Source organism: Ictalurus punctatus, chromosome 12, assembly GCF_001660625.3.
Source record: "Ictalurus punctatus breed USDA103 chromosome 12, Coco_2.0, whole genome shotgun sequence".
NCBI classification, from domain to species: domain Eukaryota; kingdom Metazoa; phylum Chordata; class Actinopteri; order Siluriformes; family Ictaluridae; genus Ictalurus; species Ictalurus punctatus.
In genome coordinates this window covers 4,325,499-4,342,261 of record NC_030427.2, presented here as the reverse complement: position 1 = coordinate 4,342,261, position 16,763 = coordinate 4,325,499, and the positions used below count along the sequence as shown (strand labels likewise).

General features: G+C 39.2%; 2 protein-coding genes across 8 annotated transcripts in view; both read right to left on the bottom strand.

Moving 5' to 3' along the window:
- atg3 (autophagy related 3) overlaps window positions 1–16,763 on the bottom strand; it is a gene marked incomplete in the record, with an annotated part of 729,311 nt that overhangs the window by 253,122 nt on the left and 459,426 nt on the right.
- Window positions 1–16,763, bottom strand: part of chd6 (chromodomain helicase DNA binding protein 6) — a 116,642-nt gene that overhangs the window by 53,032 nt on the left and 46,847 nt on the right. For all 7 annotated transcript variants that reach the window (XM_053684457.1, XM_053684458.1, XM_053684462.1 and 4 more), the window contains exons 12-15: window positions 14,644–14,820; window positions 7,579–7,722; window positions 3,512–3,767; window positions 3,173–3,383 (exon numbers count right to left, since the gene is read on the bottom strand). In XM_053684457.1, the coding sequence (XP_053540432.1) occupies window positions 3,173–3,383; window positions 3,512–3,767; window positions 7,579–7,722; window positions 14,644–14,820 (788 nt within the window). The remainder of the gene's footprint in view (window positions 1–3,172; window positions 3,384–3,511; window positions 3,768–7,578; window positions 7,723–14,643; window positions 14,821–16,763) is intronic.

Here is a 16,763-nt window from a genome sequence, read left to right as displayed (position 1 = left end):
TTTTGGTTTAAATGAGAAGCGTTATGTTCGGAGAAAGGAAAATACTGCATTCACACAAAACTTTAAAGGCAAAGGTTCAAATTTTTTATATAATATTGCATCATTTAAATAAATGACCAAGTATAATATTTTGTCTCATTTGTTTAAGTGGGTTCTCTTTGTCTACTTTTAAGACGTGTGTGAAAATCTGATGATGTTTTAGGTCATATTTATGCAGAAATATGGTTTGAAATGAAAACAGTTTCACAAACTTCCAAGTACCACTGCATGTAAATGAGTTTGGCTATGCGCAAGTAGAACAAATTAAACTGTTCACGATTTATTAATGTCCACTGTATACTGCTGTGCATACAGATGTAATAAATGCCAATTTGCTTGTGCATACTGACGGTTTTTACACACAAAACATAGTTCTATGCCCACTTTGATAAACGAGACCCCAGACACCTCTTTTCTAAACAATATGCACTCCCACGAAGAAACCAGGATTTATAAAGAAATTCTTGCCGGTAAATTGGCCGTATGATTTACAGAATCTTTGAGCCATGTGTACAGCTATACACAACATTTTGAAGATAGTGGGAATTTATGGCACCCTATGGATATGTAGGGCATTACAGCTAAATGTGCAAATCAGTATTATCGCATGTAACACTTAAATTCAATTAGGTAGCACCATAATCATCACATACAGGCTACTTGGGACATTAAAAGCATTAAAACCTAAATAGTAACCTGTATCTATGTTTTGATATTTATTGTTCCAAATAACTATTTGCAGGTTACAATTTGTTTAATCATTTTGTAAAATGAATGTGGGGATATTAGCATTTAGCCAAGACAGCATGAAGGCCTCGGGTGCAGTTGCCATTCCAATTCACCCGCAAGGTGTTCGGTTGGGTTGAAGTCGGGGCTCTGTGCAGGCCACTAGGGGTCTTCCACTCCAAACATATGAAACAATATCTTCACGGACCTTGCTTTGTGCACCGGGTGATCTCATATGCGTGTGATAGTCAAGTCACAAACATTTGCCAACAGAAAAAAATTACTGAAATCAAATGATTTCAAAATGATTCCATAGTTCTGCACTTTTTAAATGCTGTTTGCATATTTAAATAATAATAATAAAAAATATTTAAATCAATAAGTGGGAGCACTATGAGCAATTTAAAAATAGGAATCAAAGAAAACAAACTTACAATGTAAAAAAATTAAACCAATGGATGAACAAGCAAATGATGCAGATGGGATCACATGCAAAAACGCAAGAGAATAATGAACGTTTCATTACCACACAATGGTGCAGAAGAACAGGTGTGGGAGAAGTCTTTCTCTCAGCATTGTGGGTAGTGAGAGGAATGTCTGTGGTGACAGTAGGTGGTTGGAGAGTATGTGTCTGTGCACTAAAAATTCTTCTTAAATATGTTTCATCATACCTTTTTTGAGCAAGACCTTTAACACAAGACCTAGGTTTGAAAACTGTACTTTAGCAGAGAGACTGCTTTTTTGGGCTGACTTCAGTAAGCAAAAACTACGTTATGGCCACGCCAATCTCAACTGATTATGCCGTTTGAGCGTGCGTCACGGCTGTAAATGTGTCCCAGAGCCTTGTGTGTTAGTTGACGACTGTCTGCTTGTAGTAAGCCGGCAGATCAGTGCCTCCAGTATAATGACTGCATCTAGCATGAACATGAATTAATTTAAAATGGCCTCAAGATTAATGAAACCTTGTACATGTAATGCCTTAATCAAGCCCATCAAATGAGGTAGTCCTGTCCAATATGCCTCCATTTATAAAAAAAAAAAAAAAAAAAAAAAAAAAAAAACAAGCTGCTAGGCACAATCCTGGAACTATATGGGAAGATAATGAGTCCAATTAAGATGATTCTGTTGTAGAAACTGCTGTAGAAACCCTGAAATTTAACAAGTAATGTTAGATGCAAAATGTTCTCGATTTTTGTCTGTCAGCCTAAACACTGAAGGTAAGAACTAGACAATTTTTATCAGTATGGAGTCTGTGAAATGTTTTATTTGCGGTGAACATAGACATGTTAAATAGACTTGTCCAACCAAGGAAGCTTGCGTGCAAAGCACAGAGGCAAACAAACCTGAAAACGGCAAAGAAGCTGAATCAACCTCTGCACCCCAGGCGATTACTGAACATAATGACAATGACATGGGCGGCGTTGAACCGTGCACCCATGAGTCACCAGTGGCCATGAGCCATAGTAGCTGCAATGGAGCTTCCCACAACCATGCCCAATGCCGTACCAATTAACAAGCTTGCAGCGCCTGCTGAGAAGCCACTGCAGCCCAGAGACTCAATGTGCACAACCAGCAAGAGGCAGGTGAGAAAAAATTGAAATCAGGAAGATTTGATCAGCAGATGACCGAATCAAAGCAAACCAATGTGATGCAGAAAAACCCTTATGAAAGCAGACCACTCCTGAACAATTTTTGCAGAGTGGCAGGGCGCATTATCCAGCATGAAAAGGCCACTGCCGTTAGGGAATACCATTGCCATGAAGGGGCGTACTTGGTCTGCAACAATGTTTAGGTATGAAAGCCAGGACAAAAGGTTTCCCATGAGAACATTGCCCAGAGCATCACACTGCCTCTGCCAGCTTGCCACTTTCCCATCCTGGTGCCATCTCTTCCCCAGGTAAGCGATGCACACGCACCCGGCTGTCCACATGATGCAAAAGAAAACGTGATTCATCACACCAGGCCATCTTCTTCCATTCCTCCATGGTCCAGTTCTGATGCTCACATGCCCATTGTATGTGTTTTCGGTGGTGGACAGGGGTCAACATGAGCACTGTGACCAGTTTGCGGATATGCAGCTCCATACGCAGCAAGTGGCAATGCACTGTGTTCTGACACCTTTCAATCATAGCCAGCATTAACTTTTTCAGCAATTTGTGCTACAGTAGCTCTTCTGTGGGAATGGACCACATAGGCTAGCCTTCACTCCCCACATACATCAATGAGCCTTGGGTGCCCATGACCCTGTTATCAGTATGTTTTTTTTTTATATATTATATTATATTATATTATATTATATTATATTATATTATATAAACATTTTATGTAGAAAGTAGATCATTCATACTTTGTACATATTGCTACATGTTACATGCAGACAATTTGTAACTATTAAATATACACTCACCTTCTCTGAATGAGGTAGTCCTCTAGTATATCTAGGCACCGAACCATCTGGGAGAACACCAACACTTTATGTCCCCCAGCAATGAGTTTGGGGAGCAGCTTGTCAATAAGCACCAATTTACCAGCCGCCTGAATCATAGCCTGGAGCTGGAAATCTGGTGCATCAGGATTGTGGGTTTTCCTAAAGCTATCCAGAATCTTTTCTTCAGCACCTAAGAGAAACAGTACAGAGAACATAGAGGGTACATGTAAATTATATTGTTTATATAGGAGAGTGTGTGTGTGTGTGTGTGTGTGTGTGTGTGTGTGTGTGTGTGTGTGTGTGTGTGTGTGTGGGTACCTGTGATGAGATATGGATGGTTGCAGCACTTGCGTAGCTCCATCATAGTGTTGATTAGGTTTGGCATATTATGCTGGTTGGCTCCCTTTGCCAGAAAGGTAAAGTTTTTCTCCAAGATGGCCCGGTAATATTTCTTCTGGATATTAGTGAGTTCCACCTCAATGATGGTTTCTTCTTTGGGGGCCAAGTTCTTCTCCACATCATCCTTCAGCCGCCTCAACATCATGGGCTTCAAAATTGCTTGAAGCTTCTTAACCTGTTAGCATTCATGTGATTTATTGGACAAAAAATATTCACAACTGTTACTAGGGGATGTACATTTTAAATGAATTAGTTAAAAAAAAAAAAAAATCTAATTAATTAAAAATTGACTTTATTTGAAAAATTATATCTCAAGTATAAATATGAGTAAGTAATTTTATTTAAGTTTGGTTTTAGTCTTCGCTTTTTGATGAAAATACGTAATTTCTTTACCTTTCATTTAATTAGTATTAGATTTGTCGATTATTAGATGGCAAAAAACAGCAGAAATCTTGGTCAACTAAAACTGCAGTTTTAGTCTACAAAAACTAAAGGTTTTATTTGTTTTCCTCAAGTAGTGCATTAAGTTATTTTTACGTGTCCAAAATGTAAACATGTTAATTCCTCATATTTTGATTCCCCTTATTGGGGATCAGTTTACAAATGCATAATGCCATTGCTAAGTGCGCGTAGAATGGATTGTCTGCTTTCAGCTTTGTGGCAACAGTTTGGGGAAGGCCAACATATGGGTTTGATGATCAGGTGTCCAGAAACTTTAGGCCATTGTTTCAGTTGTAGTTTAGGTTATGTTCTTGTGGTGAAGGCATACTAGAGTCAGAAAAAAAAAGGATTTATTAGGTGGCCTAACACTGTCTGAAAGCACAAACATCAGCAAGCTTGCAATCACAGTTTTTGTGCTCTGAAGTCCTTGCATATGGGAGTACAGGAAGCCCTATTAATAAAGTTGATACATTCTATCAAAGGACACATAAAACTGAGATTTTGTAGTAATTTTCTCAATTTAGATTAACAAAAAACAGATCAGTCACATGGAAAAATTAAGTACACCCCTATATTTACAGTGCATCTGGAAAGTACTCACAGCGCTTCACTTTCTCCACATTTTGTTATGTTACAGTCTTATTCCAAAATGCATTCAATTAATTATTTTCCCCAAAATTCTACAAACAATATCCCATAATGACAACGTGAAAGAAGTTTATTTGAAATCTTTGCAAATTTATTAAAAATAAAAAACAAAAAAGCACATGTACATATGTATTCACAGCCTTTACTCAATACTTTGTTGAAGCAGCTTTGGCACCAATTACAGCCTCAAGTCTTTTTGAATATGATGCTACAAGGTGTAGCATCATATTCAGTAGTTGTTATTAGTAGTTGTTCAGGTGCCTTTTGGCAAACTCCAGGTGGACTGTGGTTTCTGTATGACCACTTGACCATGCAGGCCTGAGTGGTGGAGTGCTGCAGAGATGGTTATTCTTCTGGAAGGTTCTCCTCTCTCCACAGAAACATGCTGGAGCTCTGTCAGAGTGACCGCCGGGTTTTTGGTCACCTCCCTGACTAAAGTCCTTCTCCCCCGATCGCTCAGTTTGGCCGGGCGGCTAGCTCTAGGAAGAGTCCTGGTGGTTCCAAACTTCTTCCATTTACGGATGATGGAGGCCACTGTGCTCATTGGGACCTTCAATGCTGCACAAATGGTTCTGTACCCTTCCCCAGATCTGTGCCTCGATACAATCCTGTCTCGGAGGTCTACAGACAATTCCTTGGACTTCATGGTTTGGTTTGTGCTCTGACATGCATTGTTTGTAGAATTTTGAGGAAAATAATTAAATTTAATCCATTTTGGAATAAGGCTGTAACATAACAAAATGTGGAAAAAGTGAAGCGCTGTGAATACTTTCCAGATGCACTGTATCACACCTTCAAATACATAACATTAGAATCAGGTGTTAAACATTGGGTGCCACTGATTAGAACCTGCTTAAGGAGTGCAGGTGGAAACTGTCTTATTTATACCCCTCTCATATCTAGTGTCTGGTGTTCCCTTTGCTATTGAGGTGTGTGGTAACATCATGCCAAGAACTAAAGAGCCCCGTAAGGCCTTCAGAAAAAAGTTGTGGATACCTATGGACTGGCAAGTGATTAAAAAGATCTACAGATTATTTGAAATACATCATTCCACTGTAAGGAAAACAAGTTACAAACGGTGAAGATTTCAAATGAATTCAGCCCAAGAGCCAACCATCTGATGCAAAAAGAAGCCTCCAAGAACCCAAAATTTCATCACAGGATCTGCTAGTAAGGCTTGCAACTGTTGGTGTCAAAGTGCATGCTTCTACAATCAGAACGAGATTTGATCTGCATGTGAGGCGTGCCAGGAAAAAGCCTTCGTAAGACTACAGTTTGCCAGTGAGCATATACACAAAGACCAGGTCTTTTGGAATAATGCGCTCTGGACAGACAAATAAAAGAGAAAGTTGTTTGGCCACAGTAACATCAGACATGTTTGGGGCTGAGCAAAGACAGCTTTTCAGGAAAAGCACCCCATACCAACTGTGAAGGAGGGTTGGGTAAATGTTATGGTTTGGGTTGCTTTGCTGCCTCCGGGACTGGACAGGTTGCATTCATTGATTCAACTATGAATTTTGCATCATATCAAAAGAGTGCTTGAAGATAATGTGAGGCCAACTGCCCAAAAGTTGAAGTTGAACCAAAAGTGGACCTTTCAACAGGACAATAATCCTAAGCACACTAGCAGCTCCACCAAAGAATGGCTCAAAAAGAAGAAATGGAGGGTTATGGAATGGCAGAGTCAAAGCCCAGATTTGAATCCCATTGAAATGTTGTGGGGGGATTTGAAACGGAAAAACCTCAAACATGTTGCAACTGAAAGAATATTGTATGGAAGCGTGGTCAAAAATTCCAGCAAGCCTGGTGGACATTTATGCAAAACAAGAAGGTATTTCTGCTGAAGGGGGCAATATTAGCTTCTGAGGCCAAGGGTTTACTTACTTTTTCCACAGAAAAATATCACCGCTATTGATATTTCTGTTGAATAAATGATTGAAAAAGCTAATTTTCCTCGTGGTTTTGTTCAAGTATATCAACTTTATTAATATGCACCGTTTCAAAGATGATCAAATGTTTGCTTGTCCAAACATGTCAAATAGCCAACAATTTCCATGGGGTGTACTTATTTTTCACATTAATGTATATTGGAGTGACTTAAATAAAATACTACTATAGCATTTTTATAGTTTACTGTTTGTAGAATCTTGCCTATTCAGCTTGTTCAACCTGATTTTACTTCAGTGTCTATACGCAAGCTGGTGATATTCCATCCATCCATTCATTTTCTATACTGCTGGAGCTCTGGAGCCTATCCCAGGAAGCATGGGGCACAGGGCGGGGGTACAGCCTGGACAGGGTGCCAGTCCATCGCAGGGCACAATCACATATACATTCACACACCCATTCATACACTAAAGACACTTTGGACATGCCAATCGGCCTACCATTCATGTCTTTGGACAACGGGAGGAAACCAGAGTACCTGGAGAAAACCCCTGCAGCACAGGGCGATCATTCAAACTTCGCATGCACAGGGCAGCGTTGGGAAACCCCCAACCCTGGTGGTGTGAGGCGAATGTGCTAACCACTAAGCCACACCAACTAATGATATTCTACAATTTATAAATAATAAAATAATGGAAAGAATGAGCTGAAATTTCACATTTTCTTGGATGCCATGTACGGCTACTACAACCCAAAGAATGCTACAGCCTACCATTAAATATTCCTTGTGTATAGTTATGCTATGTTTTGGGGCTTTTACATATTATAAAAACCATTCATCAGAACCTGCTGGTGCAGGTTCATACCCCTCTCTTTATATTAAACAATGCTCTTTGTACAAAAGTTCCTTGTGTAATCACACCCCCTTGTGAAGACTCTTCAGCCGGCTAACGGTGACCAAGTTAACATGCTACATGGTGTTGGACTATAGATTGAGGGAAAAACCCCACCTGCTCCTCTGTTTTTAGATCTCCGAACTCCTCAAGGAAAGTGCTCTCTGAGGGAAACTGCACTGGCTCCAGGAAGTTGAGCAGACTGAAGAGTTCCTCCACAGAGTTCTGTAGAGGTGTACCTGTAAGGAGTACTTTATGCTCCTGAAGAGAGGAGGGAAAAATAGCAGCAAGATGAGTCAGCATTCTAAGTGCCTTGACTTTTCAAAGGTGTCTGAATGCATCTGGGTTTTTCTCTATTCTGTACATGTCACATAAAGATATGCATTAATTTCTGACTAGCATGACTACAAAAATGCAGATGTTTGGATTGCAAAGTATTTTTTTTTTAGCTTTAAATAAACAGAAACTCCCCCCTAAAATTACAATAAACCATGGTCATTATTTAGGGAAGTGATAGCAATAACTCCAGAATTATTGGTACCCTTGAAGAAAACAAGCAAACCTAATTGTATAAATATTACACACAACTAACATTTTCAACTAACATTTTTTGAAACTACTTACAATTTCTCCAACAAAAAATATTTAAATTAAACTTTTAAATCAAAGCATTTTCCCTTAAAGCATCCATGGCAAAATAATATATAAATAAATTTATACAGCCATGGGTTTTAATTGCTTTCAGTCTTCAGAAACTGCTGTTGCCTTTAACCATTTTTTTGTTCCCATGGGGTATTAATTACAGTGAGGGAAAAAAGTATTTGATCCCCTGCTGATTTTGTACGTTTGCCCACTGACAAAGAAATGATCAGTCTATAATTTTAATGGTAGATTTATTTGAACAGTGAGAGACAGAATAACAACAAAAAAATCCAGAAAAACGCACGTCAAAAATGTTATAAATTGATTTGCATTTTAATGAGGGAAATAAGTATTTGACCCCTCTGCAAAACATGACTTAGTACTTGGTTTAAAAACCCTTGTTGGCAATCACAGAGGTCAGACATTTCTTGTAGTTGGCCACCAGGTTTGCACACATCTCAGGAGGGATTTTGTCCCACTCCTCTTTGCAAATCTTCTCCAAATCATTAAGGTTTCGAGGCTGACGTTTGGCAACTCGAACCTTCAGCTCTCTCCACAGATTTTCTATGGGATTTAGGTCTGAAGACTGCCTAGGTCACTCCAGGACCTTAATGTGCTTCTTCTTGAGCCACTCCTTTGTTGCCTTGGCCGTGTGTTTTGGGTCATTGTCATGCTGGAATACCCATCCACGACCCATTTTCAATGCCCTGTCTGAGGGAAGGAGGTTTTCACCCAAGATTTGACGGTACATGGCCCCGTCCATCATCCCTTTGATGCGGTGAAGTTGTCCTGTCCCCTTAGCAGAGAAACACCCCCAAAGCATAATGTTTCCACCTCCATGTTTGACGGTGGGGATGGTGTTCCAGGGGTCATAGGCAGCATTCCTCCTCCTCCAAACACGGCGAGTTGAGTTGATGCCAAAGAACTCCATTTTGGTCTCATCTGACCACAACACTTTCACCCAGTTGTCCTCTGAATCATTCAGATGTTCATTGGCAAACTTCAGACGGGCATGTATATGTGCTTTCTTGAGCAGGACCTTGCGCGTGCTGCAGGATTTCAGTCCTTCAGGGCGTAGTGTGTTACCAATTGTTTTCTTGGTGACTATGGTCCCAGCTGCCTTGAGATCATTGACAAGATCCTCCCGTGTAGTTCTGGGCTGATTCCTCACTGTTCTCATGATCACTGCAACTCCACGAGGTGAGATCTTGCATGGAGCCCCAGGCCGAGGGAGATTGACAGTTCTTTTGTGTTTCTTCCATTTGCAAATAATCGCACCAACTGTTGTCACCTTCTCAGCAAGCTGCTTGGCAATGGTCTTGTAGCGCATTCCAAACTTGTGTAGGTCTACAGTCTTGTCCCTGACATCCTTGGAGAGCTCTTTGGTCTTGGCCATGGTGGAGAGTTTGGAATCTGATTGAATGATTGCTTCTGTGGACAGGTGTCTTTTATACAGGTAACAAACTGATATTAGGAGCACTCCCTTTAAGAGTGTGCTCCTAATCTCAGCTCGTTACCTGTATAAAAGACACCTGGGAGCCAGAAATCTTTCTGATTGAGAGGGGGTCAAATACTTTTTTCCCTCATTAAAATGCAAATTAATTTATAAAATTTTTGACATGCATTTTTCTGGCTTTTTTGTTGTTATTCTGTCTCTCACTGTTCAAATACAACTACCATTAAAATTATAGACTGATCATTTCTTTGTCAGTGGGCAAACGTACAAAATCAGCAGGGGATCAAATACTTTTTTCCCTCACTGTAGTGATCTACCTTATGTCTTTTTTATTTTCTTATTTGAAAATGACTTAATGATAGGATTTGATGAACAGATAGTTAGTTAAAAAGTTAATTTAATAATTATAAGTGGTGTTTTCCCACTGCAACTTGTTCTACCTATCAGTGGTAGGGGACAGACATAATAAAGAGGAATAATGATGATAAAAATAAATTTAAAAAACCACAGCTAAAACTTTATTGAATATCAGCTCAATATTTCACAATGTAGTCCCACTCCAGCAAACTGTGAAATAGCCATAGAATTATTTGAAAATCTCAGTGGATTAACAAACTACATATGATCACAGTGGCAATGTATGCTTATATTAACCTTAATGTGAAAACTTGTAGACTATAAGGCTGCTGTTATCTGCATCAAAATATTGAAAGAAACTACTTCTCTTTTTCATATTTTTTCATGTTTCATATCCACATGCAGTTCCTGTGGATGCAGGGCATAATGAATTCAAGGGTAAGGACTTCAGTATTTGAATAGTGGCACCTCAAATATTTAACTAAGTTAATGGATATAAAAATTACATAAGCAGTCCATATGAACAAACTTGAAAATATAAAAATGCTTTAAATGTTGTGCATGGAGTAGGAGTTGCATAGACTAATCGCATAGTCAATCAAAATATTCACTAACTGCCACTGTGGGAAGCAGTCACTTTGTTGAGTATAATGGACAAACTAGTAAAACAAAACTAACTAAACATGCTAAAAGTGTTAAATGATATTACAATGGTTTGTTGTCTTTGATTTCAAAATGTTAAAACATAACAGCTAAGCATGTAAAGGTTAAAATGTTAATATATGTTATAAAGTTAAAATGCTAAAATTCTGCTATGCCATTGGTTGCTAGGGTGTTGCTACTTGGTTGACATGAGCAGTTAAGCATGTAAAGTTTAAAAGACCAAACTCTATGTTAAATTGTTAACATATAAAAAGTTGCTAGCCTATTCAAGCTATCTAGGGCGTTGCTAGGTGGTCACTATGCTAACCCAATTGGTTGCTAGGTGGTTACTATCAAATTCCAATTTGTTGCTTGGGTTCTGCTAGGCCACTGCTTTGCTAACCATTTTGGTTGTTGAGTAGTTGTTATACTATCCCAGATGGTTGCTAGGATGTTGCTAAGCAGTTGTTTATATGGTTTCAATATGATCCCAGTTGGTTCCCAGTTGGAGCTAAGGAAAGTCAGCTGATTGCTAGGATGTTGCTACGTGGCTTTTATGGGGTCTCATGTGGCTGCTATGGTGTTTATAGGAGGTTTCAATATGATCCCAGTTGTTTACAAGGTTGTAGCCAGTTGGGTGCTAAAAAGAACCTCAACTGGTTCCTAGGGTGTTGGTTGTTATGGGGTACCAGGTTGCTAGAAGACTTCAATATGATCCTAGTTGGTTGCAAGGTTGTAGTGAACCTGTTGCTATGGAAACTCAGCTGGTTGCAAGGATGTAGTTAGATTGCTGTTATGAGGTCCCAGGTGGTTGTTATGGTGTTTACAGAAAACTTCAATATGATCCAAGTTGGTTGCAAGGTTGTAGCTTGTCAGTTGTTAAGAAAACTCAGCTGGTTGCTTGGGTGTTGCTAGGTGGCTGTTACGGGGTGCCAGGTGGTTGCTATGGTGTTTACAGTAGGTTTCAATATGATCTCAGGTGGTTGGTTGCAAGGTTGTAGCTAGGTGGGTGTTATGATGTTCCAGGTGGTTGCTATGGTGTTGCTAGCAGGTTGCTATGATAATCCAGTTTCTTTCTAGAGTGTTGTTAGATTCTCCATGTACTACGTAATGATTGAGCTATATGTGTTTGAATCCTGCTGGTTGTTTGCATGATCTAATGACTTAAAAATAAAAGCACCCTGACCTCTTTGTCAAGCCAACATTATAATAACTAGATAACTATAACTAGTGAGCAAACTTTGATATTGGCTTGACAGAGCCAGCAAAACATGGTAAAGGTGTTAAATAATATGAAAATAATGTTGTCATTGATTTCAAAATGTTAAAACATGTAACAGTTAACCGTGTTAAGGTTAAAAGGCTAAAAGTTTATAATATGTAAAGGTTAAATTGTTAAAAACATTTAAACCTATTTAAAGATCATAATGTTAATATGCTAAAATGCTGCTATGCTATTGGTTGCTAGGGTGTTGCTATTTGGTTCTTATGAACAGTTAAGCAAGCTAAAAGGCAAAATGGAAACTTAAAAAGCAAAAGGAAACTTGGCTGGTTGCTATGTGGTTGTTCTGGGGTCCTAGCTGGTTGCTAGGTGTTACTAGGAGGTTTCAGTATGATCCTACTTGGTTGCAAGGTTGTAGCTAAGCAGTTGCTAGGAAAACTTAGCTGGCTGCTATGTGGTTGTTATGGGGTCCCTGTGGTTGCTAGGGTATTGCTATGATCATATTGAAATGTCCTAAAAACACCATAGCAACCACCTGGGTCCCCATAATAGCGACCTAGCAACACCCTAGCAACCACCCGCCTTTTTCTGGCAAGTGACTAGCTACAACCTTGCAACTAACTGGGATTCACTAATGGCATGTTTCATTTGCATTACAATTGCTGCAACAATTGTGTGGATTGAGTGAGAATTGTTTGTTTTATGGTTGCTTAAAAACACATGGATATTTGGTAAAAGCCAATGCAGATGGCGCCAGACTGAATGAACGGGAATGGCACTCTTCACTTGCCCTATTGGCAAATAAGCATTCATAGTGTAACTTGAAAAATATATATATTTTTTGAAATTATTATATATTTAGAGGTTTTGGAAAGGACCTCAGTAATTTAAGGCTTGAATGGAGTTTCTAGGTGAAAGTATAAGGATTTTACAGTAAAATAATTTATTAAAACAGAAAATTCAGATAATTTACTCTCAACACTAGCACTTTAATATTATTAATAACAAATATTTTTTGAAGTACTGAATGGTGCAAGCCCTTGAGTATAGAAGTAACCCAATATATCTATACAAAAGGGTGTAAAAAATTCTGTCTGTACACTAAGTGAATGACACACACCATGACTTGACACATGAATGACTATTTCCATGACTGACTCTATTTTTTGGCTTTGTTGTTGAGATCAGAGGCCTGAGGCCTGTTTCACAAAGCTGGTTTCAGTGGCTACCCAGGTAAGTTTGTGTTTAATTTGAGCAAAATCTGGTTTTTAGGTCTCAACAAGGTGTATTGGTTTTTAGCAGGTTTCATCGCCATGGTAACTTACACTACACGGCTTACCTGCTCCAGAGCAGGTTTTATTCTGGGTAAGAGAACTCAAACCCAAATTAGACCAAACAGCTGCGAGCAAAGTGATATAAATCTGATGCATGGAAGTTAATCCTTTAGTGTTTGTGGCTTGACCGTTTGTGGGAATGGATAGATGGATGGATGGATGGATGTTGTGGTTATAAGTTTTCCATCTGTTTATTCTCATTGTGAGTCTATAAAAGTAAATGTATGCATTTACATAATCAGTAATTTTCCCAAGCTTGCAGCTGCAATGGTGTTGCTTTCTACAGTTAGTGTAGGTTTAAATTCCTCATATTTCTGCATAATAATTTCTTGCTCTTCAACCAGAAGTATGCACACCTCCTTTTTTCCCCATGTTGAACGTCATTGCCTGTTCCCTGCAAATGTCTGGCTTTTATGTGCATGTGCATGCTGAGAAACCTTGACTCAGAGTTAAAACCTGGGTTGACTGAGAAAGCTGATAACCAGCATCATGAAAACTGTTAACCTTAATTAACCTGGAGTGGATTTGTTTGGTTTTTTTTCAACTCAAAACAGGCAACAGGCCTGTTTCACGAAGCAAGTTGAACCAACTCAGAGTTTCATGACACCGGTTATCAACATTCGCAGTATGTGGAAATATGAAGAATTTATACCTACACTAACCACAAAAAGCAACACTGTTGCAGCTGCCAAAGCTCTTGAAAATTGCTGATTGTGTAAATGAGTAAGTTTACTTTTATAGGCTCACAATGAGAATAAATGGATTGAAAAGTTATAACCAACATATTTCATGTAATTTCATTTAATGTTAATGTAATTTTTTAAATTAAATATTAATAATTATATATCTATTTGTGGAAATATATATAAGGAGAGGAATAATGCCACCGCATGAAAATGTGTACCACTTGTAAAGAATCACAAAACAATACATAAAGTTTGCGGTACAATAAGAGTGTGGCTTCAGCCGGTCAGATTTTTAATGTGCAGTTCAAGAAGTCAGCATAGATAAACTATACCATCTGCTGAAAACCATTATCTTTTGTACAGACGGTCATCGGAAGAAGCCAGCGGATTGTGTCGGTCCCTAAAAGTTCTTTCGCTCCGAAGTGCCCTTTTTATTATTTGCGCACAGAGCTCCATAGGATTCTCCACAAACAGAAGCCATCGCTACAAACATTGAAGGGTTAACTTTGATGCGTCAAATTTATATCACTTTGCTCACAGTTAATTGGTCCAATTTGGGTTTGCGATTTCTTACTCAGAATAAAAACTGCTCCGGAGCAGGTTAGCCGTGTAGTGTAACCATGGTCTGTGAAACCAGAGTTTACTCAAACTAAACACAAACTTACCTGGGTAGCCACCAAAACCGGCTTCGTGAAAAAGGCCTCAGACACATCACAACTTTGAGATCAGACACAACAGAAAACAAACAGTATATCATTAACATTTCAAATAAATATTTAAAAACAGAGTTTATCTTGAACAGACTAATGGGGAAAAATAAGGGTAGGAGGCTTATAAACAGACCAAGTTCATGAGTTTGAGTCCTTCCAGCAGTTTACAGTTACGATTCTTCAGTCGATGAGCTTCGTCAATCACCACACAGCGCCAGTTAACCTTTTTCAGTTCAGGGCAATCAGCCATGATCATCTCAAATGTGGTAATTATACCATGAAACTTAAACACGCCAGGCATTATGTTTCCCTGCAAAGAATTCAAAAGAGACAAAAAAAAAACCCAAACAAATAAATTTTCATTAATCCTTAGCACTTACCTCTACTTACCTCATTTACATCTACAGTCATGTGAAAAAATAAGTACATCCCATGGAAATTGCTGGTTTTTTGGACATATTTGGACAAGCAAACATTTGATCCTCTTTGAAACAGTGCCTATTAATAAAGTTGATATACTTGAACAAAACCACAAGGAAATTTAATTTTTTTTCACATTACTGTATCTGCAAGCTGCAAATTCAGCCACCCACACATTGAGTGAATGGTGCAAGAATTACAGCACTTTCTATATGTGGTCTCCCCCTTGTTAAGAGACCAAAAGTAATTGGACAATCGGCTGGTCAGCTGTTCATTGGTCAAGTGGGACTTATTCCCTCATTATTTCACTTGCACGTGAACCGATAAAAGGTCTAGAGTTAATTTCAAGTATGTCTTTTTTTTTTTTTTGAATTACTTGATAAATTCTTTTAAGTATGACATTGTCACAACTGTGGTAGATGACGGAAGAATACCTTCCCTGATGAAGAAACCCCATTCATAACATTTTGCCGGATGAAGAACATCCCTAGGGGGTTGGTGTTTTGTGTCAATGTCAACAATTAAGAGAAGGCTTCAACAGAGTAAAGAGTTTACCACAAGATGTAAACCATTGGTAAGCCTTAAATATAAGAATACCGCATTAGAATTTGCCCAAAAAACCTGTGGGGGGAAGGACAAATTATATGGACAGATGAGACAATAAACTTGTTCCAGAGTGATGGCAAAAGAAGAGTATGGAGAAGGGAAGGGAACTGCTCATTATCCACATCATAACACCTCATCTTATGGTGTGGGGATGTATGACTGCCAATGGAACCGGTTCTCTTGTATTTATTGCTGATGTGACTGCTGCCAAAAGCAGCAGTATGAATTCTGAAGTGTATAGTGAGTGCTACGTTATCCGTTAACATTCAGCCAAATGCTTGAAAATTCATTGGATGGTGCGTCACACTGCAGATGGAGAGTGACTTGAAATATACTACGAAAGGAATCCAAGACCTTTTTAAGTGGAAAAAGTAGAATGTTCTGTAATTGCCAAGTCACCTGACCTAAATCCAGTTGCATTTCACATGCCATACTAAAGGTAAAAGAGAATGCAAAATGTCCCAAGAACAAGCAGAAACTGAAGACAACTGTAGTAAAGTTGATATGTTGGAAGCAGGAAAAATGGGCAAGAATAAGGGTCTGAGCTACTCTGACAAGGGCTAGATATGTGGGTTGCTAGACATGTGGGTCAGAGCATCTCCAAAACAGTGGGTCTTGTGGGGTGTTCCCGATATACAGTGGTTAGTATCTACAAAAAGTGGTCCAAGGAAGGACAACTGGTGAACCAACGCCAGGGTCATGGGTACCCAAGGTTCACTGATGTGCATGGGGAGTGAAGCCTAGCCTGTCAGATCTGATCCCACAGAAGAGCTACTGTAGCACAAATTGCTGAAAATGTTAATGCTGACTATAACAGAAAGGTGTCAGAAGACAGTGCATTGCAGCCTGCTGCATTTGAGACTGGATAGCCGCAAACCGGTCAGAGTGCTCATGCTGAAAGTGCCTACAATGGGCATGGTGAGTATCAGAACTGGACCATGGAACAGTGGAAGAAGGTGGCCTGGTCTGATGAATCACATTTTCTTTTGAATTATGTGGATGGCCGGGTGTGTGTGTCGCTTACTTGGTGAAGAGATGGCACCCAGGATGCATTTTGAGAAGAAGGCAAGCCGGCGAGTCACTGTTATGCTCTGGGCAATGTTCTCCTGTGAAACATTGGGTCCTGGCATTCATGTGGATGTTACTTTGACATGTACCACCTACCTAAACACTGTTGCAGACCAAGTATACCCCTTCATGGCAATGGTATTCCCTAATGGCAGTGGC